At 38.5% G+C, this 23,677-nt stretch overlaps 1 protein-coding gene across 3 annotated transcripts in view; it reads right to left on the bottom strand.

The window, feature by feature from the left end:
* TMEM132C (transmembrane protein 132C) overlaps window positions 1–23,677 on the bottom strand; it is a 223,250-nt gene that overhangs the window by 24,857 nt on the left and 174,716 nt on the right. For all 3 annotated transcript variants that reach the window (XM_052797469.1, XM_052797470.1, XM_052797471.1), the window contains one exon: window positions 5,853–5,996. In XM_052797469.1, the coding sequence (XP_052653429.1) occupies window positions 5,853–5,996 (144 nt within the window). The remainder of the gene's footprint in view (window positions 1–5,852; window positions 5,997–23,677) is intronic.

The following is a 23,677-nucleotide window of genomic DNA, read 5'->3' as shown; positions in this document are numbered from 1 at the left end:
TGACAGACCAATGTATTTTGGCACTAGCACTTTCTTTAATGTAACACTTCACACCCTTCCATCACACCAATGTTTCTGTCATCACCCATCCCCACCTCACCATTCCCTGGGTGCCTGTTTTGCTCTATCTTGGTTGCATGTCTGGAAACTTCAAAGGGATCCAGGGACCAGCTGAGCCCTTACAGTAAGTAGATCAGGTAGCAGAAGCTGGTGCTGCAGCAGGATGTTATCCCCCATCAGACCACCAGCTGTGGGGAGAAGCTGATCCCCATTTAGGTCAAGATATTTACAGTGTGCAGCGACCTCTGCTCTCACTTACAGAATATCAGGCTTACTTTTGCACGGATAGCCACACTTTTCTAGGTAGGGCTAATACAAACAAAGGGGAGGATGATTTCCCTTAGTGGTGGAAGCCTGCTTTTGAATTACAAAGTCTGGAATCCAGCCCCTATACTCAGAGAGCAAGTGATCATGTTGCCCCAGTACATAGTCACTGATTCAAGTCATAGTAAGTATCCTTCTGTTTGGTGCCTAAACAATATGATGAAAGGGCATCCATAGATCTTATTTTTATTAAGACTTTTTTTTCTGGAATAGCCATGGTACTATGATGAAACGTTAAGGAGCCTGAGGGACTGTCCCCATACCATTAAAACTTCAGGGTGAGCTTTCCTGATGGCTTTAATGAGTGCAGCCACTTTAATGAGTGCAGGATTGAGGCTTAAGAGTTCAATTCTTTAATAGCTGCCTGTAGCTCAGCCACTCGGCTTGGAACTGCATTCAACCTACTGGCAGAAAAATGCGTAACTCAACTTTTAATAAAAATACCTATGGAGGCTGCTAACTAGTGGTTCCTCTGCCTATCAAAGTGAAAACAGTGCTTCTGTATTTAGTTTTAAAACACATTTCAAGTTTTGCAAATACTGGAAAGCAAGGAAGAGCGGTGAAATTTCTTTGTAGTTTAATAAACAACTGTAGAGGTTGAAGCACAGCTGAGACAAGGGGAGCTCCCCTTGTCTCACAGCTATTTGTGTAAGATTGGGTATATTAAGACAATAGCAAAGTATCGTCTAAATAATGAAGTGCTGATGACTCTTCCTTAGTAAATAGGGTATTGTGATATGGTTCCAGATACACAATTTTAAAACTAAATTACTACAATTAGTACACAACTATTTATTTATCTCTTATGAATATGTCTGTCTGTCAGCTTCCTTATTGGCAAACTGAGACGTTCCTGCATCCTTTGTTTCACAGCATCCAGACTAACCTTTAATCTGAATAGATTCACAAACGGACAGCAGACATTTCAACATGAGTTTGGGTCTACTAAGAATTAATTTCATTTCATAAACTGTTTCCACAACAAATGGCAAAAACTCTGAAACATTTATGAATCCTAAATGACTCTTTCATATGAGTATGTTCCCTGATGTCAGCAGTATTCACAGTAAAGTTACTCATGTGTGTAAACGATTACTGGATTGGGCCTTTAAACAAGATCTGTAACCTTGACAGGTGTTAATAAGTCCCATCACTATTGCTTTGAAAGTGTCGATACCAGCAGTAGCTCCAGTCTTTTCTAGCTATTAAGCTAGAGTTCAACCATAAACCCCCCTAACCAGATTTTCAGCCCCCAACAGTTCACTGTTGCTTTGATCTGGGATTTTGTTTCAAGTGACTGTGATAAGAGAAGGACACCTGTGACACTCTGTCCTGGATTTTAGCTCCTAACAGAAATTCCTAACATTCTTGCAGTGGCCTTTACCTGCAGTTAATGTCATCCTCCACCCATCAGTCCCAATGAAGCCAAGAGCCCACTGTTCATTAACAACTACTGAGGGACATCTTAAAGGTAAGATCTGTGTTTCCATTTCCAGTGACAACCACAGCAGCTGCATGTGTGGACTAGTATTATCTGAATCCATGTTTTGATCTGAATACATCTCAAAGCTATTAATTCCATTTAAAAATGAAAAGAAACTAGTAAATAAGGTCTTTAGAGTATGGTTCAGGGCTAATACACTAAGACTAGTATCCAGCTTTTAATTTACCAATTATAAATAACAGCAATAGAATAAGAACACAATACCACGTATACAGCAACACAATACCTCACGTAACAATACCTCATGCAGCAACGGGGTAAAAGTTAGTCCAAGAATGATGAAATACAAACCCAAAATGTTTACAGTAGCTTCTGAAATACACAGCACTGAAGATTTTTGAACTCAGGTTATTTTAATTGAAAAAAACATCCTCAAGTTCGTAAGCATCATCAAGAGTTTTCAAACTGGAAAAGTCACAAGGTATTGCAAGTCTCCTGAAACTGTGCTCTTCTTCACAGCATGAAACCGCATCTGTTCTAGCAGCCAGGTGACCCTGGAATCCAGAGCAGTATTCGCTCTTGAGCAAACTGCACAAAAGCACCAGCAAAAGCAGCCATGTTCCACTTGAATTTCCACGAGATGAAAAGGAGCCTATGCATGTAACTGCAATTACTATTAATGGATGCAGATATATGGATTCTATTGGTAAATTCCAGCTCAGCAAAGTAAAATTTGGCTGTTGCTTCATTTTTAGTGCCATAATAAATTTTGTGTCCACTTTTAAAAGGTTGGACCACTGTGTGAAGGACTAGAGCATTCAAAGACTTTTAAAGTTCATGAAATCAACTGTAAATTTGGAAGTAAAGAGTTGAAACTATGAGACAATAAAGAAAGTAAAAGGAGTAGTAGTCAGCAGATTAAGACAGGACACAAACTGTGCACTGAGCTGCCTCGAGACCATGCCTATCACTGGGGGAACTATTACCTGTTATTTGCACATACATCTTACGTTTAGACTTCCACTGGGCTCTGTTACTGAGAATAATGTAATTGCAGCCAAACTGAAGGCACTGTTAAAATTAATACAAATAAGCTTTTATCAAATGGCCTTTCAAATTGCTGGGCAGAAACATTACCTTTAGGCTCTTTACATGAACCATACAAATGGACACTTATTTATTTGGTGACTAAATATTACAAGCCAAGTGCTAATAGGCACCGATCATCTTCAACTTCTAGCCTAATGCTGTTATGTTTGCCTGAATCCAAAGTTGTCAGAAATTCCACACAATTGAAATCAAACCAAAATATCTGTGTGAACCTCTAGATGACAATAGTCTAAGTATTGAATAGCTCTCATCAATAACTCCTTTTTTTTCTTAGTTTGTGGTTTAATCTACAGGCTTTCATACCTGTAAACGTGTTCTGGTTCTGCTATGACAGGGATGCTCAGGAACATGAACTGTAAACACATGCATGCATTCTTTGTTGAAGATACCATGATCTTTTCCCAGCAGATATAATTTATGATGACTGGACTTTTTTTTTTTAAAACAGAAAGGTTACTCCCAACAAGGTCTCTAAAACAGTATTTTACAGAGGAAAATGATATATCCAAAGAATTTAACATAAAAGCTTGATGGGGAATTTCAAAATGAATTAAGGATGAAAGGCCTTTGTGCCCCATTTGAAGCTTTCTGAGTGCTTTTTAAAATCAGAACCAATAGGAAGATGCCAATTTGACTTGAACCCCAAACTTCATTTCCCCATGTAAAGAAATTTCCTGGAAACTGGAACATTCTAGATGAAAAAAAAGCCCTTTTTTCTTTATGATGAGATGATAAAACCTTTTTGTCAAAGCATTTCATTGAACTATTTTTTAACTAGCTGTATGTTTTATAGCAGTTAGCACTCATGTCACAGATGCACTCCTCTAGAGATTCTGCATATATTTCTAAATACACAGAAGATAGTTTCTCTATTCATCTGAGCAATTTCAAAACATTTCTGAAGAGAAAGAAATTACACCTGAAAAATTTCTCTAGTTGATTCCAATAAACACTGTGCGTTAGCCTCCAGTTATTTGTTTCACTTCAACTTCAGAGTGGCTGGACAGGGAGGCTTCTAGAAGCCACTTAAAAATGTTCCGGTAGCGCAAACAGGCTCCATTTTAAGAAACCCTTTTAGTGTAGATAAATTATTTCTGTAGAAAATAAGAGAAGAGCACAGCAGGGTCCCATGTGCTAATCAAAGGACATAGTGCTTCAAGAAGACATGCTTTCCAAACAAATTGTTAGAGAACTACAATAGTCCAGGCTGTACTACAATTACTGCAAGAACACTCTTTTTTTGTAAGATTTGGGAATTTCATTTCTCCTTGATCAACATGCTCCAAAGCTATAAAACCCAGGAGTCATTTTTGCAGAGGGATTTTTATTTGGGAAATCATTGTGCTGTCATTTTCTATGCATCTTCTGGTGATGTAACAAATGCCCATCAGAAATATATTTTTTTCCCTGACCTGAGTTTTCCTCTGAATGGAAGAACTTAACACTGGTCATTTTCACTGTCGGAAAGAAGAAATCCCCATGGGGCTGGACTTATTTGGTGAAATTTTGTAAGCTATTTAAGCAAGATGGCTAATCTGGATGATCACAGCAGTCCTTTTCTAAATTTATTTTTTTTAATTTGTGAATGCTATCTCCTATTTTTTCTTACTCAGGAATGTGGTTTCCAATAAGGTTACAATCAGGATGACCCCTAAACTAAATTCCAGCTTTTACTTTGATTTGTAGTTAGGTGGCTTCCTTAGGAAAAAGGTTAACAGGAATTCTTTGAGATTAAAAACTCTGTAAAGCATCTGATGTATGGGAGCACTTCAAGCTCCAGCAAACTGGAGAGATTTGTTTGGCTCTGAAGGATCCACTGAAAGCAGAAAGCTTTCTGTAAAAGGCTTCTATAATGGCTTCATTAGTTCAAAGTATGACTATTTTTCCCACCTCCTTGGTTACTGGTATAACAAATGCTTCTACATAAATTCTACAATAGTGCAGCAAATTATTCAATAGTGCAAAAGTTCACAGGAGTTTTATTGCTCTCCATGAACCTACAAACTGAACTGACTGTAATACATAACGCTGCGGCATTACTATTTGTATACTGTACATCCAAGAGAGCTGATAGCATATTAAAGACACCTAAAGAGTATCATCACAAAGCCCACTGTGCTATATGCTGTAAAATCACATAATATAATAAAATCCCTATTCAAAAGAGCTTATAGACCAAGGGTAAAATCACCCTTGCTCAAAGACCATGCACCATGAAAGTCCTGTGTGGGAAGTGCAACGGGATTCATGCAGAGCATTGTCTTTGTACTGACACCCTGCACAACTGTGAATTTCCTTCAGGGCTTTGACTACATATTCACAGCTGAAATAGCTGTGTTGCCTTAAGACAATACCACCCCACTGGTGTTTGTTACTGTGCGACATTAAGCTGCTAGTGCTAAATTGATGGACCGGTCATGTGAATGCTTTCTAGCCACTTCTGTGCAGAATCAAGTTGTTAATTCAAAACAGCTCTCGGCAGAATGTGAAGTCGACCAGGATGACTTTGCATTGCAGTTGCTGAGGAATGCTCATCCAATCCATTCCACTGATGCAGCTGTGGAGGTGATAATCACAGCTGGAAAGGTGCTAAGAAACATCTGGAGAGTCAGTACTAACAGCAGAGCTGGTTTTGCAGTGAATGAACTCTGTGCACAGAGGACTTGAGGTGACATTACCAAGACATTTTAAAATTAGGACACAAAAATTAAACATTGAAATTCTACTGAAACTCAGTGTAGTGGCTGTACCGTTGCACCTAACTCTCTCTTTTCTTAAAAATCCCCTCCTTACGCTTCTGAAACAGCAGTAAAATTAATTTGCAGGATGGATTTAGCGGTTGTTCCCAGGCTATTATCCTTTTGTGTATAAAAAGACATGAAATTTCAGAAACCAATACATGGCATGAACTTACTTTAAGGACGTCTTCATCAGAGGATTTGCACTCAACTGATTCAGAGATGTCTGTCACAGCACTGTTCTCCTCAATGGAGACCACTTTGATGGGCACTGCCACTGTTTTTCCCGTGAGAATTGCAGTGTTCAGGATTTCCGTGTCCTGTACACAAAACAAAGCACAGCACTGTTCAGAGACAGCTAAAGAGATTTCCAAAAAGCAAGCATCAGCTCTTCAACTGGATTTACACTCAAGAAAGATGCATTAGTTCTCAGTGGCTAATGACTTAATCTCATCTTCTAATAGGCGCAACTTGTTAAAATGTAGTAAAACCCCAACTGTATTTTATCTGCTAAATAATCAGCTGCATTGCACACTGTTAAATAGCGAGCAACATGACTGCAGCTAAATTCAGCCCAGGCAGGCACACATCACAGGTAGCTTCTACTTTTTAAGTATGAGGGGCTTTTCCCAATAATTTACTTTCCAAAACATGAGTTCAGAGTTTTTACTAAACTGGATTGGTTTGGCAATGTTTGGAACAGGATACAAGAGCCTCGAAAGTAAAAATATTGCTCTTTGAATCTAAGCCCATTGCAAAGACAGGACCTCTCTGTGAACTTCGTATCTGGAACTGTTTCAAGATTATTTAATTTCCTTTGATATGGCCAATGAAGCAAAGTAAGGAATCCAGGAGGAATTAGTGATGCTATTAACTGCAGGGAAATAACAAGGAAATTTGAAGTTTGAACTTGGGTTGTGGCATACAAAGGCCTTTCAATATACCATTGACTAAGCCAACTCTTCTAACTCCTGAACTGTTTCAGCATCACCATACTTCCCAAGATTCCAATGCAGGAAGAACTTTGAAGTATTCTCCAAATTTTCAACTTCCAATTCTGTAACATGAATAAAATATTCAGCAAAATCCTCAGCACCAAAGTCACGAGGAATGCAGCCACTGACGTCAACAGCAGCAAAATGGGGCACTGATACTGTTGATACTGTTTTCAATTCAAGTTTAGTGAGTTTGAAATCTAGGTCAGATTTTCTTTTCATCTTGCAGCTTGTTATTTCTCAGGTTCTCCTACAGCTCTCATAAGAAATCCCATCAAATTAAAAAAAACCTGTTAAAAAAGGAATGTTGACTGTTCTAGAAAAGTAAGAACCCTAAATAATTCCTATGGCATATATGAAAACAAAGCTACCCAACACAGTAAATCAGAGCCAGATTTATAAATAACATAACTGGAAAGTCTAAAGCCATTGTCAGAACTCCTGTCTTTCAAAGGTAGAGCCGTTCCCCACACTAATTCTGCTGGGTACCTGGCATTTTTGAGCAACAGAGCGCTGTAGTGAAATGCATGGGTTTTGGAGCTTAGCTTCTGTCACCCACTCTTGAAAACTTTGTTCCAAAAGTATTTATTTCCATGTACTGGCATTTTGGTAAATCCAGAAACAGATGCAAAGGAGCAGATCTCAACATTTGTGAAAAAAACTCAGTAACAAACCCATCTACTCTCTGTCTGCGGTCTTCCAAAGCAACAAGCACTGAATAACCCATATCGGTTCACAAAAAAGCAGGTTCAACATATTTTCTGTTGTGTATTTGGCTACTGCAAGTGCTGTATGTCCTTCGAAATTAGTCTTTTGCCTTGATCCCTCAAAGCCTTATTTTCTGTGACTCAGTGTTAAACACTTCGAACTAAGGACTCCAGGGCAAAGGAGCAGCAAGAGAGTTTGTGGAAATGACAGGACATCTTTTCAGGCTATCACAGCTCTGCTTTGAAATGATTCTACTCAGATCCAGTTTTTCCTTAGCAACTGATATGTATTACTGATAGAGAAATCTAATTTAAAGGGACAGGCTCAGAGGAAGAGAAATCCCATAAATAGAAACGAGTTTCAGATATAAAACATACCCTGATTTACCCATATTTGCATTTAATGGTAATTTATGAAGTTCAAGACAAATCGGAAAATCATATACACACAAACCAAAAAGGAAACAAGCTCTGCACCACTGCCAAGAAGATAAAAGCAAAGACCTGATTATGCAATGAGGTGAAACTTTTGTGCCACAAGCAGCAGAGTAAATTCATCATCCAGGTTTAACTTGCAACAAACTGCCTGGCAGTCATTCGAACTTCCTCCAGCTCTGCTTTGCTCATGCCTGCAGCGTTGAGTCATCAGTGGCCTCAACATGAAGTCAAATGTTAAGAAAAATAGGAGAGAAGAGAAGCGGGAAGCCCAGCAGACAAGACCACAAGGCACTCTGACCCACGTGAGGATCCTGTGCTTCTGATTTCCCGGCCCTGCATGTCACCAGAAAAAGACCAGCTGCTTAGTCCGCTCTGGCATTGCCCTGGGTGATGGCGAGACTGCCACTAGCATGATGCTAAATCATGTTTGCTGCACCACCACCCATGGCTGCAGCTCAGCTCTCAGCCTACACCACAGCACCATGAGAACACTACAGGATAGGATTAATATCCAGTACTGCAGATAGGGTTTAAAAAAATGCGATGCAACAAAGTTAAATGCAAGTTGCTTCGTTTCTGTAGGCACAACTAATCCTATAAATACAGGACAGAAAAGATTCAACAGGAAAAGCTGCTCTTAGAAAAGCATTTCGGGACTAGAGTAGATCACAACTGAACACAAGTCAGTAATTGCATGCTGTTGTGGTTAAAAAACAAAAGCAAACCAACCAAAGAACCCTCCCGCAGCAAACTGTATGAAGAGGAGTATCACCTGTAAGATGTGAGGTACTCCTACTCAGCACTAGCAAGGCCTCAGCTAAAGGACTATGTCTAATTTTGAGAACCATACTGCCAAGAAAAACCTTCTCAAGTGAAAAGAAATAAAAAAGAACAAGGAGAATAAATTAAAGACTAGAAAATAAGATTCGTGACGAATGACTGAAAGAATTGGGATTGTTTAGCCTAGAAAAGATTATGGGGAAGGATGATTACTGTCTCCGTATACATAAAAGTTTTCAAAAAATGAGGAAGAATAAACTATTTTCTATGTTCATGGACAGGGCCTGAGGTAATGGGCTTAAACTTCAACAAGGAAGATTTGTTTGACATTAAGGCAATCTTTATTATAAAAATAATGATAACGAATTGATGGAATAGGTTGTCTGGGGCAGAAGAAAACGTCTAGCCTAAGAGATCTTTGCAGAATGCGTTATACATCATTCAGAAACAGCATAGGTTCTTTGAGTCAGGTAGAAGAGGAAATGGAGCAGGTGACCTCTTGTGGTTCCCTCCACCCCTGTATCTTAGTAGCCTCCATTTTTTCAAAATTGAATGATAACACAATAACCTATATATCTTGTTTTCTAAATAACCCTATTCTGCTTCACCCATCCCAAATAATATGATCCTTCTTCACTGAATAAAAGAAAATGATCTATACCTTTAAAATGGAAAAGCCTGACAGGCAAATGTGACAGATACTCCTGCTTTCTGCACTATATAGAGCAGAGCTGATGTACCAATTGTGAAGTAATAATCTGTCACTTCTGTTTCTGTCTTTCCAATAGGTCATTATTGGTGTATCTGAATTCTAAGTGGCTTTGATATAAAGCCATTATGACAAAGGTTAAAAAACCTTTTCAAATTTCCCAAGACCTTTCTGGAGAGAAGACAGAAAATTTGCCTACTGGCACATTATCAGCAATTAGAAACCTCAATCTTCTGCCCTTTGCTAATGGTTTCATTAAAGGAAGTAGTGTGCATCTGAATGAATTTATTTTGATTCATTATTTCGGAGATGCATCTGCCCCCAAAACTGTAAAAGGCATCGTTTATCATGATAAAGGGCTACCGAAATTTTACATCCCTTCTCTGTAGCCCGATATGAACTTCAGGAATTTCAAATTCATGATGTGCACAAAGGAGATGGAAACATATCATAGATATTATCTAATGGCTTCATAGCTAGTACCATTACAATCATTAGAAATCCTCAGCATTGTGAAGCAATTGGTAACCACCTAGCTACAGCTTTGAGCAGAGATGGAAACCTTCGTATCTCATCTCCACTGAAAGCAGTCATAACTCATCGGTATTACAGAGATTAAGAAATATTGAAGTATAAGCAAATTAATATATTACACACTATGTTAAAAGCAATTCCCAAATCTGCCACTTCTCTTAGTCTGTAAGTGCTCTATGCTATTCAACTGTGATATTTTAAAAAAACAAAACCAAGGAACCAAGTCTTGATTCTATTGTCTTTTTGTTTAGAACTAAAATAGAAAAATGTGTGTCCTACGTCCCTGTATATGGAATAGCCTTATGGCACAACTTCTGCCTCCTCTGTGTTTTCTTTATATTGCTGCAATAAAGCCAACAGCTTTAATGCAACAGAGAATTGACCCATTGTCTGCACCCATACACAAGCTGTTAGGCAGAAAACTCTAAATAACGTATGAAAGGATCCATGGTCCAAGACTCCCCAAAAGCCGAGCTGAAATTCATAAAAATAAAAGAAGCTTAAATAGAATTCTGTCTGCCTGCTCTGCAATAGTGAGCACTCTGAACGTGCACCACAGACAAGGGGGCTCTGATTCAGCACCCAAACTTGTTTCCCTTGCATTCTGCCACCTCCTGTAAAATCCTTGATTATCCACTAATAAGCAGAAATAACAGTTGACTCTTTAAGGATATGCCAAGCAACATTAAGAGAACAATTATTCTCACATCAGAACAGGAAATACGGTAGCTAGTATAGGTGGTGAATTTTATGGGTTTTTTTAAACGCAATATACTATCCTGTTTGCAAGCTAATTTGGGAGTATACAAACAAGATTACTAAGAAACCTTTAGAGAGACTAAGAACTCATTTAAAATGTAGGCGCTTTTCAAAATCACAGTATCTTGGCCATTTCCACATTCTTTAATTTTTAAAATCCCCCAAGAACTAATCTACTTTCTGTGCAGGCAGCAACTAAAGTTTTAAAATCAAATTTATTTTGTGTGGCAAAACACTGAAAGCATCTGATAGCAATGTTTGGACTTGTTCCAAATAAATTAAAAAATGGGGAAAGTAGTGTAAAGTAAATTGAAAAAAAACAGAAAGAGGATGAGTTATAAGTAAGCATCAATATCCAGGTTGGAAAGAAGTTTCTGTAAGTGTATTACAAACTCTAGAAAAGCAAGGGTTGTCATTTCCAAAGTTGAAATGGAGAACTAAATGTATAATTCTCATTGACTCAGAAGGGAGATTTGAGCTCTGAACTTCTTTGGAAGCCTCAAACTGTCTTTGCAACACAATGACCAAATCCCAACAACATCTGACTCTGCAGAGTTGTTTTTGTTGTATGAAGAACTACCTACCAATTCCCAATTAGGATGGTTCTTTCCTGTTACCAGGGCATCCCTTCAATGAATATAGTATATGAAGGAAATAATTACTATTTAAACATATTTAATTAACAAACAGTAGCACTAAAGAACATTTTTTTCTTGTTCCTCTAATGTTTACAGGAAGACTCTGGTGGTTAGACATAAGGCTGTAATCAAAGGAGATATTAAAAAGCAAACCATTGAATTGTGTGCATAAGGAATTACTTCAAAAATTTATTGGTAAGTTTTGACTTCAAGCTAGATCTCATAAACAGAACCAAGTAAATGTCTTCACCCGACATAGCATTTTGATCATCCACTAACAAAACATCTCCTCTTTCCCAGCCCAGACAATATCTTGTGTACTAGTCTAGCTCAAATCAGCACTACATTTACTTCCTCAAAACCCCAGCAAAGGACCTGAACCACCTGACTCTGCATCAGGGACACAGAATTGTACCTCCTCTACACAAACCTTCAGCGTGGTTCAGTGACTTCAGAAATGAAGCCCTGGGGTCACAACCTGATACCAAGTACAGATAAAGAAAAGCTTCTCTGCTGGCATATGTATACAGCAAGTGCGGTATGAAATCTTCATAACAGGAGCAACTTCTACTGCTTATCTGCCTTGCCTTCCCCAGATAAACAAAGAAAGTAAGAGGGCTGAGTGGCTTTCACACCTCTTTATAGCTAAGCACTTGATAAGTTGTGACTCAAGTGCAACTAGTTAGGACAAAGGGATACTCCCATTCATTTCTCTGCATTCTTGATTTGGGGGAAAAAAAAAAAAAAAAAGATTTAATCAAGAAGCCCACAGGCTAGAACTGGTGAGTTCTATCAGCCTACTGGTTTGGAACTCCTCTGTGTGTGCCTGTATCAAGTTACCACAGTTACGAATCTTGTTATTACATTTGAGTAGATCAGGAGAATAATTAACTGGCATTTCAAAGAAAAATGGTGAGACCGGAGTCAGGCAGGGAGTCAGACACTACATTATATCACACTGAGACCTGAGTTCAGTGAGACCATTATATAGAATTTGATGTATCAAAATCCTGAGACTTCTACAGAAGTCTCTGAGCTTTCCTGCTTGGAGCCAATGCTACGATTCAGAGTACTATAAACTTTCGTTGATACTCTGGTCTTGGTTACATCAGGGTTAATTTGGATAAAGTCCACTAGCAGTAGTATTTGTCTAAACATTTTCTTTCACAGATGCACTCGTGCTACTTCACAGAAAACTCAGCAGAACTGGTTTTCAGAAAAATCAGTACTTTTTTAGAAAGGGAAAATAACATCCATAAAGCTGATGTATGCTAGCCAGAGCTGAGAAGAAGTGTGTGCTCACATTTGGTCATTTGAAGTTAGGTAACACTACAGTTGACTCTGCAGGAATCTCACATTTTATTCCATCCCTGCTTCAGTCAGGGAACTTCCACCGATGTCAGTGGGAGCTCTGTGCAAAGAGCAAGAATACAGAATATGAGCCTTAGTTGCTTGAATTTAGCTGAAGAGCAAACCTTATGTTCATCCAACCTCTCAACTGTAAGAAGGCAAGCATTCAGCCTTGACTAATTTAGGAACTAATTCAACATTAAATTGCAGCAGAATGAGGAAGCAAAGTGACAGCTGTTTAATTAAACTCTAAATCCGATTAGATGGTGTTATCAAGAGAAATCCATGGGAGCATGAGGTCATGAGAATGGTCCTGTTTACAGGCTGAAACTCTGTAAGTGGAATCCCATAGAATGATGTTAATCATAGCTTAGCATTAAAATTTCTCCCTCACACAAACACACTACCTCATGAGTAACAAACCTATGCTGTAGACCTGAAGGTGTGACACAGAAATGCCAATTATGTTTTAATTTACAAGGAAAGCTTCTGGAAAAAGTTTGTGGAAAAGAGGCAGTTGGGCAATGTCTACCTTAAAATCAAAACACTATTTGTCTTATGGAAAAAGGACAGAAGCAGCATGCTTGTATGCTGTTGACAGCACTTGAATCGGTGGAGACAATGCCTATGCAGGAGAGCTCCAGGAGCTGTACTGTGCTTCCAACTATTGTTCAACCCATTGCCCTTGATGAAGAGTGACACCTTGGCAACACATTTACAAGAGAAGAAGATGGAGATGTGGGACATATAAAGTAAACTCCACATATGCCAGTTGTAAACACCATAAATAGTCTACTGATGAGCACTAAGTTATGCATCACAAGTTTCCAGGGCATCCTAGTTAGAGTGATGCACAGAGCTGTACTGCACTGCAGACAATTGTTATGCTGATTTGTGAGTCTGGTAACACAATGGTTGTAGATTTGAGTTATTAATACTACTAAGATTACAGCCGATTAACGAAATAACATTGTTAGGCAGCAGACTCTTTATCTACATAATCCTAGGATTAAAAGTAAATTATACATTGTGCTTTCTGCCAACTGGATTCTCTGACACTCCACATTCATGGACAGCATATACAAGAAGGGAAAGAAGCTGACATTCTGTTTTTAAATTCTTAGCACACAATTCAGAAGGACAGGAGTGTTTCTACAGACCAGAGTTTGCATGATTAAGGACCTCCCTGAGGCAGATTCACTCCACAGCAGGCAGTGGGCAAGGGCAAATTTTGTTGGTCAGGTTTTGGGTTGCTCTTTTCTTTCACTTCATTCCAATGCTATTGGCCCATCACATGTAAATCCTGCTCTGTTTCATTCATCAGTTTATAACATAAGGACTTTTATCTCATGAGTAATCTCACATTGCAAAAGAAATGGGGTAATGCCATCAAGCAGTAAAACCAAAGGGGGACAGCTTGCTTACTTACTAGTATCCCTCTGTATTCAAACATGGATCCAGATGGAATCCAGGTTACTCCATGACTCTAAGGTCCATACTGCCCAGGAAAATGTGAACTAATGAACAAATTAAGAGTGGTGAAAAATAAGGCCACTCAAAATCTACATAAGAAACAGACTTATTCAATAAAAGTTGCCATTTCTGCATTTTGTTTTTGACGAGCATAGTAGAACAAAGGATCTCAAAGTTTCTTTTGGATGCTAATTCTTTTCGACACATGACAACACTGTGAGGTATCTTCTCTTTATTAAATCTTTGTTAAATGGCCAACAACGTACATGGCACAAAAATTAAGGACAATACCTGCCCTGGAGAACAAATAATGCAGAAGTCAAACACAGATAAAGCATCACCCATGGAAAGACCCAAAGGTGCATGTTGGCATTGTTCCGTCCCTAGGATGCACAGCATTTGCTTGAAGACCTGGATCAACATGATGTCTGTGGGTCTCCAGGAGTCTTAAAGAAGGTAAGTGGAGGAAATGTGGAAACAGGGACATAAGAAAGGGATTCAGACTCATATTTCTCACCTCCCAGAAGAGTAGCTTTGACCACCATCGGTACACAGGTAAAATCCATGAGTGCACAGGCTAGGCTGGGGTCCCTCACCCATTTCTCCTGGGGCTGGACCACTGCAAGGAAAACAGTGGCAGATTCCTGGGGCCAGAAGGAGAGGAAGCAAATGGCACTCAGCTGGGATGGGAATGTCTTGGGCCCAGCACACTCTTCCCTGTAGTTTTTGTGAACCATGTAATTTATGACAAAGATCTGAGCGTCTTTTCAAAATGAGAACTCAGTGTTCTGCAAATGCAATGCCTTTTTAATCAATGATCTTGTCTCTGTTTAGTCTCCATATTGAGATAAATCTTAATTACTGGCCCCCTACATTAGCAACAAACCGTTCCATTTTATTCCCTGCTTGTACAGTTTTCAAATACCCTGCTAGTGGAATTTTTGAGTCCTGATAAATTATGCTCTGCAGACAGAAAAGGGGAATGTAGAACATATTAACAGATAGGGATGCAGAAAAATATCTTTGGATTCTTGGATGACTAATCCATGCTTTCCTTGCAGTGAGTCTACCCTGTTAGCATTCAGACGTGCAAAAGGGAACATATCCAATGATTACTTTGATTTAGCAGATGCCGGCTGTATTGCTAAATGTAATTCTATCATCACTCAAAAGTGAGCATCTCTTTTAAAAAGTAAGAAGAAACTGGAGCAACTGAACAAAATTAACCATGCCTTTAATTGCTTTGTTCTGTTTACAGTTAGTGATGTAAAATGATGGAAGAATGTTATAAAGCCATTACTCAGATTTGTGTATCAGTATGAAGGCCACGTTGACTTAAGGTCAGGTACAGAGGTCTGGACTCTACCCAGATTATTATGACAACAGGATCTCACTTCTTATTGCTTGTAATTTTGAATAAAAAAGTAAAATCTTACCAGAATAAACTTCCTATTTGCAAAGTCTGTAAACAGTATTCTGGCTAGCAGAAAAACGAGCAATAGACACAGCCTGTTTTATAATAAGGATGAATCCTCCAAACAGGACAGTAAGAAATATTTTGCTTCAAGCTGCGGGCTAATGAATGCCCTTTCTTCAGAGCTTATGGAAACAGCAATTATACCAGCAGACAAGGTAGCTTTCTGTGATCTGCTGAAGAGGGATAACCAGTCTCTGTCTCTCCATTTCCAACATGTTTGAAACTTGGTGGAATGAAGAAACCTTATTAGCCAGTAGGTTCAGAAAAGTTTAATGCCTCTGAAGGTCCTATCACTTCTTCCACTTCTGAACAACTGATAATCAAATTCAGATTTCTTTTAACAAATTTGTTTCAGAGGTATTTACTTTACTGTATTTGTTATACTAAGTTTATCATATGCAGTTCACAATAGCAATTCAAAACTTGATTTTGGAGCTGTAATAGTTTGCCACAGGCACTGAGACTAACCAAGAAATCTTATTTCCTCTCCCTTGTGGAATCAGGATCCAAGTGCTTCCATTAATATTTCTACCAGTAAAGTTCCACTGCCTGAATATCAACGCTACTTGTATTGATTATTTGTATAAAAGTAACCCCATTCTGGCTCCACATAATAGCTGGATATCAATATGCTGAGCAGTGACTATAATAAGAGACTGTTTCTACACCAAGGAGGAAAAAAAAGCAACCAGATCAACTGATTCTCTGCACATCTTGGTGAATAACTAATTCTTGTTGTTTTCTAAACAGATACAGGAAAGAGAAAAATCATTCCCACACCATCTGATACAGTTTGGGTTTGGTTTTCTTGCTGAATAAAATACTACAAAAATATTGAAGTGTTCTAGTTTTCTTTCCATTTTATTTTCCAAAAATATTTGGGGAAATATATAGCCCCAATGTTATATCATAACAAAACAAAAAATCAAATTAGTTTTATTTATAAATTACGGACCCCCAAATAACACTTTGGCTAAATGGGTCTTGATTTGATCCCTTATGGCTTTTTAAATTTTTTTATATATAAAACCTTTGTTTTATTTTATCTTAAAACCTGTATTTACCTAGCATAAAGTAAGGTGGAAGAGAAATGTATGGTCCTTCTCCCACAGACAGCATGGGTTCCGTTAAAACAATGATTGCTGACTCCTTAGGGAACCTGCATCCTTGGAGGAACTTAGAAGATCCAGATAGCTGAATCATGAGGGACCAAACTAATTACGAAGTATGTTGGAGAGGCATTCCCTACAGCAGCAACAACCAGCAAACCTTCTGCAAGGAAAGAGATGTCAGACAGATTCCCCCAAGACTGCAGACAATGAGTACAGTCTCCAAAACTCCTTCCTTCCACCTGTCACAAGAACTGTTACCCTGCTTGAGTCAGGCAGAGTAACGTGCTTAGCTCACACATGACAATGTATTACACTTGCGTTCAACCCCTTTTTTTTCAATGAATCAAGTCCTCAAGAAATAACTTCAAACCTTCCCTACCACCCTAAATTACTCTGACAAGATGATCTCATTAGATAATCTAACCCCCTAGGTGATGCAAAATGCAAATTAATAAGGACATGAAATAAAATCAACTGAACATTTTCATGCTTGATTGTGTCTTCCTTTACCACCTTAAAAGCTGCAAATGTGCATCGTTTGTCTTTTTTAAGTGTCTATCATAATCAATGTGTATCAACAGTGACTGAGCCTCTGGCTGGGGGCCTCTGTTTTCTAGAAGCTGTGACACTAAATTCAATTAGGTACAGCTCACTAAAACACAAGTATTATGCTAGAGCTGTCTTTATTTCCTGTTGCCTAGAACAGATATGTCAGGATCCAGTGGCAAATATGTATTTTCAAAGAAAGATGGTATTTCCTGCTGTGTGGAGGAAGAGTCTGTAACTGAAAACGACTTCAAAGGAAACAATTCTGGAACCACTTAAAACATAGAAAAAGTTTTAAGGACAACTGCAGGAGATGGGAAGCAGAAGCCCACACTTCATCTTTCTATAACTACTTAAAATATAGAATAAGGACATAAAGGTGACTGGAGAAGATGGGAAGCAGAAGCCCACATTTTATTTCTCTATACTTAGACACAAATGAAACAAAAACCCTGATTTTTTAGAAGATGCGTATGTGTAACACAGGAAACTACCTGCTCCTCTTTTTGAAATTTCATTCCTCACTTTCAGTATTTTGCTAAATTGACTTAGAAATGAAAGCACTTACATAGGAAACACATTATCTAGAGAGAAAAAATTGTAGTTATGGGCTGAATTGTGAACGATTACCTGAGATATTCCAACTCCAGCATCATTATTGGTTATTTTGAGCATAGAAAATGCAAACAGATGAAAAGCTGTGAAGTGACAGGTTAAAAGCCCTTATTCTGAGACCGACATACTTGAGAACCATCGCTGTTGTTGTTTCAGAGCATTGCTACTTATGGATATAAGTATACTTACAGATACTTATGAATACACTTACACCTGATGAATACAAGCAATAAACTGTCCTAAGTTCTCTTGAAAACTTACGTTTTTATACATTTATGTAGTGCATAAATTATACATATTTCATCTATAGTAGACATATGACAACATCTAATACACATACTCATATATGTAATTTTTTACCTAACAAGCACTCTTAGAAGAGTAGCCACGTGCTTGGAAAATAGAGTGGAGAGAAACATATTAAGAGCGTTAATTCAGTGACTGTAGCTACTTACAACATCCCCAGGAAAGGATAAATATTTGTTACAGATACCAAAAGCTATGCCAATAAAATGGCCTCAGAAACTGCAACACATTCTATCCTTTCTAATCACAAAAATAGCTTTTCATTTACTCAAACGTCTAAGGAATAATTGTCTGAGAAAGCCTTCAGCTATGATGAACACCTCTCATGTTTTCTCCATTGCTGAATAGTCCTATTAAGTTTATCACAGATGGGAGTGGGAATATTGGTAAAGCCTGAATGGGAGAGAAAGGCAATAGCCACCTGGTGATCTTATAATGGAATAGTTCATGGATTCTTAAGCAGCCATGGATGGAGCTATATAATATTTTCTTGCTGAAATAATTTCATGGCTTACAGTTCTCTTTTGTTGCAAAAAAGACTAATACGTGAAATCTGTCAATTTAAGGGCATTTTCTGGGCTCAAGATCTGTCAGTCATTTACTTTCCTCTTTCATGAGTCTGAGGAAGTTATTTGGAAATGGACCCTCAGTTAAATTGGGTTTGCTCCACCATTAAGCAGAACCACCACAGTTCTGGTGATGTCTCCAGTCTGTGACGACCGTGGGAATATAGCTGGTAGTAAAAAGGCAATTTTCATTAGCAATTTGAAATTCTTCCCATGTTCATTTCAATTAAACCTGCAGCCCTGTTATATAGTTGGCTATATATCTATAATAATGCTGTAATAGCTGTAATCAATAGACAGTTGCAGATTGAAAATATACAAGCATATTAGGACACACGCGTGGATGCACACACAATTACACACTACATGTATATACGTGAGAAATCTATATGCACACAAATACATACACAACTATAATGGAAACAAGATTATGAGGCATTCCTTGTTAACAGAAGCCACATACTTGATTATAGGCAGAGACAGTACTTTTCATTTTATATGTAACACATTTCTATCCCAGATATTTCTTACTGTAAATATTTTGCAAACATAATTTTTTAAAACCTGACCCCACTGAAATCAACAGTGATTTTGCCAGTGGCTTCAGTAAAGCCGAGGTCCATTCTATCAAGCATTATGGAGTAAACCTTAAAGAGTCCTCTGTAATGTGCTTTCCTTTAGTCAGACCCAAGCACTCCTATAAACCTCTGCTGACTTCCACCTGAAGGATTGGGGTCCTACTCCTCAGATAAAACTGATTGATTTATTTGGCTGTTACGCCAATAAGATATGACAGATACAAGGGGTTTTCCACCACTTAGTGATGATCTGGACGACAGTGATAATTTTGTTGTTGAGGGTTTATCCCTTAACATGTTGCAGATGTTCACTGTGGTCAATATGAAACCAGCATCATCATTGACATGGCTGGAGCCTGCACAGACATGGAGTACAACAGTAGCACAAAGTCATGCTTGGCAGCAATGATAGTAATCTTAAAGTGGTTTCTGTATGATGGGACTCAGGAAGAGCTTAAAGAAGCCTTACAGTGGGCTTCTGATGTTTACAAATACTTATGTACACTTTTTATTTGCTGCAGTTTGTAGTGCTGTGTTGTTCAGCAGTAGCAGGAAAAGCTGCCAAGGAAGTATAGTTTGATAAACTAAACTATACACTGAAGATATCCACATAGTTACAGACAAAAAAAAGATGGCATGTTTGGGGATGTGCTTCACAACAGATCCAATTCACAATTTGCAGCTCTGGGAAAAGACTGAAGTGCTTAAGAACAGAGTGCCATTTACATGCTCTTCAGTATCATGCCTGGCCTCCAGATGCTCCTCCATAAGGCCACCAGTCTCCTGTAGGTCCTGTGTCATACCTGGTAGTCCTGGATGGATGGCTCAGACTCTGCCACATCTTTAATGGTATTAGACACCTATGTGTAGGACCTGGATCACCTCCTTCTTTCTTCTCCTTGAATTAACTTATGCTAGTTAACTTTGCAGTCTGTCTTCTTTGTGCTTCAGCTCCCCATTTACAGAGGGGCTACTGCCCTTACTCCATTTGTTTACAGTGGAAGTAGAAACTCTATTACAGTCAATGAAAATAGGGTGCCTACTATAACCCACTCCTGGAATTTCAGGTGGAGCCCCCAGATTCTACTGAATATGAACCAAGTTTTATATAGTGCTACAAGCCACACTGGTGATGAATAAACTGTTCAGTTTGGAAAATCAAGGTAAAATCGTATCTAGCCTAATTGTTTCAAGGGAACGGCACAGTACTGATCACAGTGTGGGGTGGCATGCACTCTACAGCTGGGGTGAAACAATTTTAAATGCTTTACGGACTTTAAGGATTAAGTCTCAAGGACAATTTCTTGTTTTAAGTAACTGAGGTACTGTATGATACATGGATGATTTTTATGGCCGCTGTGGAGGGTTGTGAACTTGTTTTATTTGTGTAGATTAATATGTCATGTATTATTAATGAGTTATTTTCTCCTTCTAATAGGCAGTATTCATCTTCTATAAGTTCCTTAAGGTCCTCAATTTTCGGCTGTGGAGCACACATGAGCACTTGATTCAAGTTTGTGGATGTCGGAACTCTATTTAAACCACAGCGGAAGTGAAGCAGGCAGCTTCTGATAAATTATTTCAATTTAATTTAGTCTATTTTGAAATCAGCAAGAGAAGAGAGAAACTTGCTCTTTTCATATTTTGGCTGTACAGTTTTTAATTTTCAATAAGCAAAATCTGTTAAAACGACACAACAGAGATTCTTACAAAACTGCTATGAAAAAGTAGTAATAAAAATGCAGAAAATAGTCATTATTATTTCCTATTCTTGCCCCTAGATTGTTTTTCCTTTTCAAATAGTTTATTGATTTCACTGACTTCATAGCAGGTCCACATAAGCAAAACACACAGAGGGCAGGAACAAGATTACTGCATTAATGAGAGCAGATACTGTACAGACATCAGAAACTTACTACAGTTAAAAAGATGAGAGTGAGACAGGAAAATTAAATTACTGATCAGACACATGTCTAACAGACTGGTAGGCCTTATAATATATAGGAACTAAACCCAGCATATATGCAGAAGGAGGCAAATTAAATATATAAAGTATGTATAATCACAGATGCAATTATTTTCTCCTTACTCAAGAAAAAACATGTTTTACCTTCAGGGGTTGCTTTGCAAGATCATGCTGGCTAGAGGTTCACGGCTAGAAAAGCATCCTTGAAATAGGTTGCTATGATCATTGTGTAAGTCAGTGATATGAACGACAAAGGGATCAAATCCATTTGTTTAAAGCAATATTTTATTTGTTAGTATAACCTGGAGCAACCACAGTGATCATTATCTGAGCATCTCACAGCAACTTAAACACTGAAAGAGGCTTGAAAAAGGATCTATGTGCTTGAAAGCTTGGCTGTTTTTTCTAACTCTATTGAATGGCCTAATAAAAGACATCCCCTCTAGCCACAGACCTTGCTTCACTTATATTTTTACTCTTCGGGACTAGAACAACATTGCCAGTATTGAGTAGGGGAAACCGGCATTCATGTTTAAGCAGAGAATTTTCCTTTATAAAGAATCAGTAGTACAGAATGATCCTGTAAGCCAAATACTTACATGGTAACATAGGAAATATTAACTACTGTGTCCATTTTAAAGATGAGTAAACTGCTGTGGACCTGAGTGTTGCCAAAGATCCCAAAGAGGCAGAAGCTAACTCCAGACATGCGGCTCCCAGTCCATCAGAGAATTCCTATTTTTGCATATTGGAGTCTCCCAGTACTCAATGAGTAGTCCATAATTTGAATGAGGAATTGCTGAGTCTCGAATGACTTATTTATTACCACACAAAGCTCACTCCTGAAGCTTCCAGGCATTCTTAAAACATATGCCACAGGATATCTCATGCCAGCTGGCAGCTCCACTGTTAGTCACTGCTTTTCAATGCTTGCAATTGACATTTTGTCCCACATCCAGAATCTAAAACATAGTCTTCTCTGCTGGCTCAATCGACGTTTCAAGCCATATAAAAACTTGGTATTGGCACACAGGCATGTAGTACCCTATACAAAATGATTCCAAAGTACATCCAGGTCTTAGACTGATCACTTTGGTTTCTGCTGCTGACATAATATATGCAGCAGGAGGCCTTCTACCTTCTGTTAGCTCTCCAAAATGAGAACTCAAGATCACAAAGAGGTTATAGCAAGCCTTTTGGATCTCACTCAATTGTGCGCTGTTTCAGAACACAAAAGGAAGAGAATTCACCTTTCAATCACACAAGGTGATTTTGTCCACATGCTCTTTCCCCAGCTACATCCTGGTAAAATCTGGTTTATGCAGATGAAAATAAAAGTGTTATGCCAAGGTAAAAAATTTCCACATTAAAGAAAAAAAAGGAAAAGAAGAGATAAAGTGGTTCTCCCTGGAATGGCATATTGAGAGTAAAATTCAATAATGAACCTGAAGGTTTGAACTGTCAGAAGTAGTTTGGGGGTAGAAGGTATAGATAAATGGGCTATGCTGCAGAACCATACTATACGTAAGCACATTATGTGGTGCAGTAACATACTGGTGTGTTTTTCAATACTGAATTTACAGGCTAACGTTTCCCTCTATCGTTTTCTCAAACTCCCCAGTGAACTTGAATTATTTTTTTTACACTTAGTTTAATCAAAATACTCATTTCACAACCTCCAAAACATGCACAGCTCTGGTCCTATAGGGCCTTGGAGAGCAGAGTACAACACAGTCACTAATCCTGATAGTGACAGTCAGCATTCAATATTCAACCACTGTAATTAATAAAACTGTGCTGTTGCTATTTTTCACTAATAGAGGATTTCCAAAAGCAAATTGCAGCAATAAATTACATCATTACAGCCTATATTACTGTTCTGTGAGGTAACAAATCTTGCAGAAAGACAATCAGCTTTGCTAGAGAAAAAAATACAGAGGACAAATCAGACGACTAGGACCTGATTAAAATTAATGTCAGTGTTACTTTTGTTTCCATTTGCTTGCTGAAATTCCCCCTCTCACCCTAGCGTGCTGGTTTGCTGATGCTCATGCTATGGTGCTGGTGCTTTAAATATTAGGCATGATCTGTTTCTGAGGGGAAAAACAATCTTGATAGGTTCACTGTCTGTGCCGATTTACACTGCCAGGCCCTGCAGTTTAACTATGGTCTAAAGCACACACCACAGCAATGGGGCCACTGCCACAGTGTAGTTTTGGTCTGTTAATTCATTTAGCATATGTGCATCAATCTGGAGAGCTCGGGCGTTGCAGAAAGACCTTTGCATACAGCCCCTCTAGCCTGGCAAAGTAGGTTTTGTTAGTAGCACAAGCTTTGGTGTGGTCTTGGTACCCTTTTGATACTGGGATTATGAATAGATCAAATCCCATCCTCACCGCTGCTCCCCATGTCTTCATAGCAGCTGCTACGCAGGCAAAAAGAAAGAGCCAGA

This window comes from Harpia harpyja, chromosome 9 (assembly GCF_026419915.1).
Source record: "Harpia harpyja isolate bHarHar1 chromosome 9, bHarHar1 primary haplotype, whole genome shotgun sequence".
In the NCBI taxonomy this organism is placed as follows: Eukaryota; Metazoa; Chordata; class Aves; order Accipitriformes; family Accipitridae; genus Harpia; species Harpia harpyja.
This window is presented reverse-complemented; position numbering and strand designations above follow the sequence as displayed.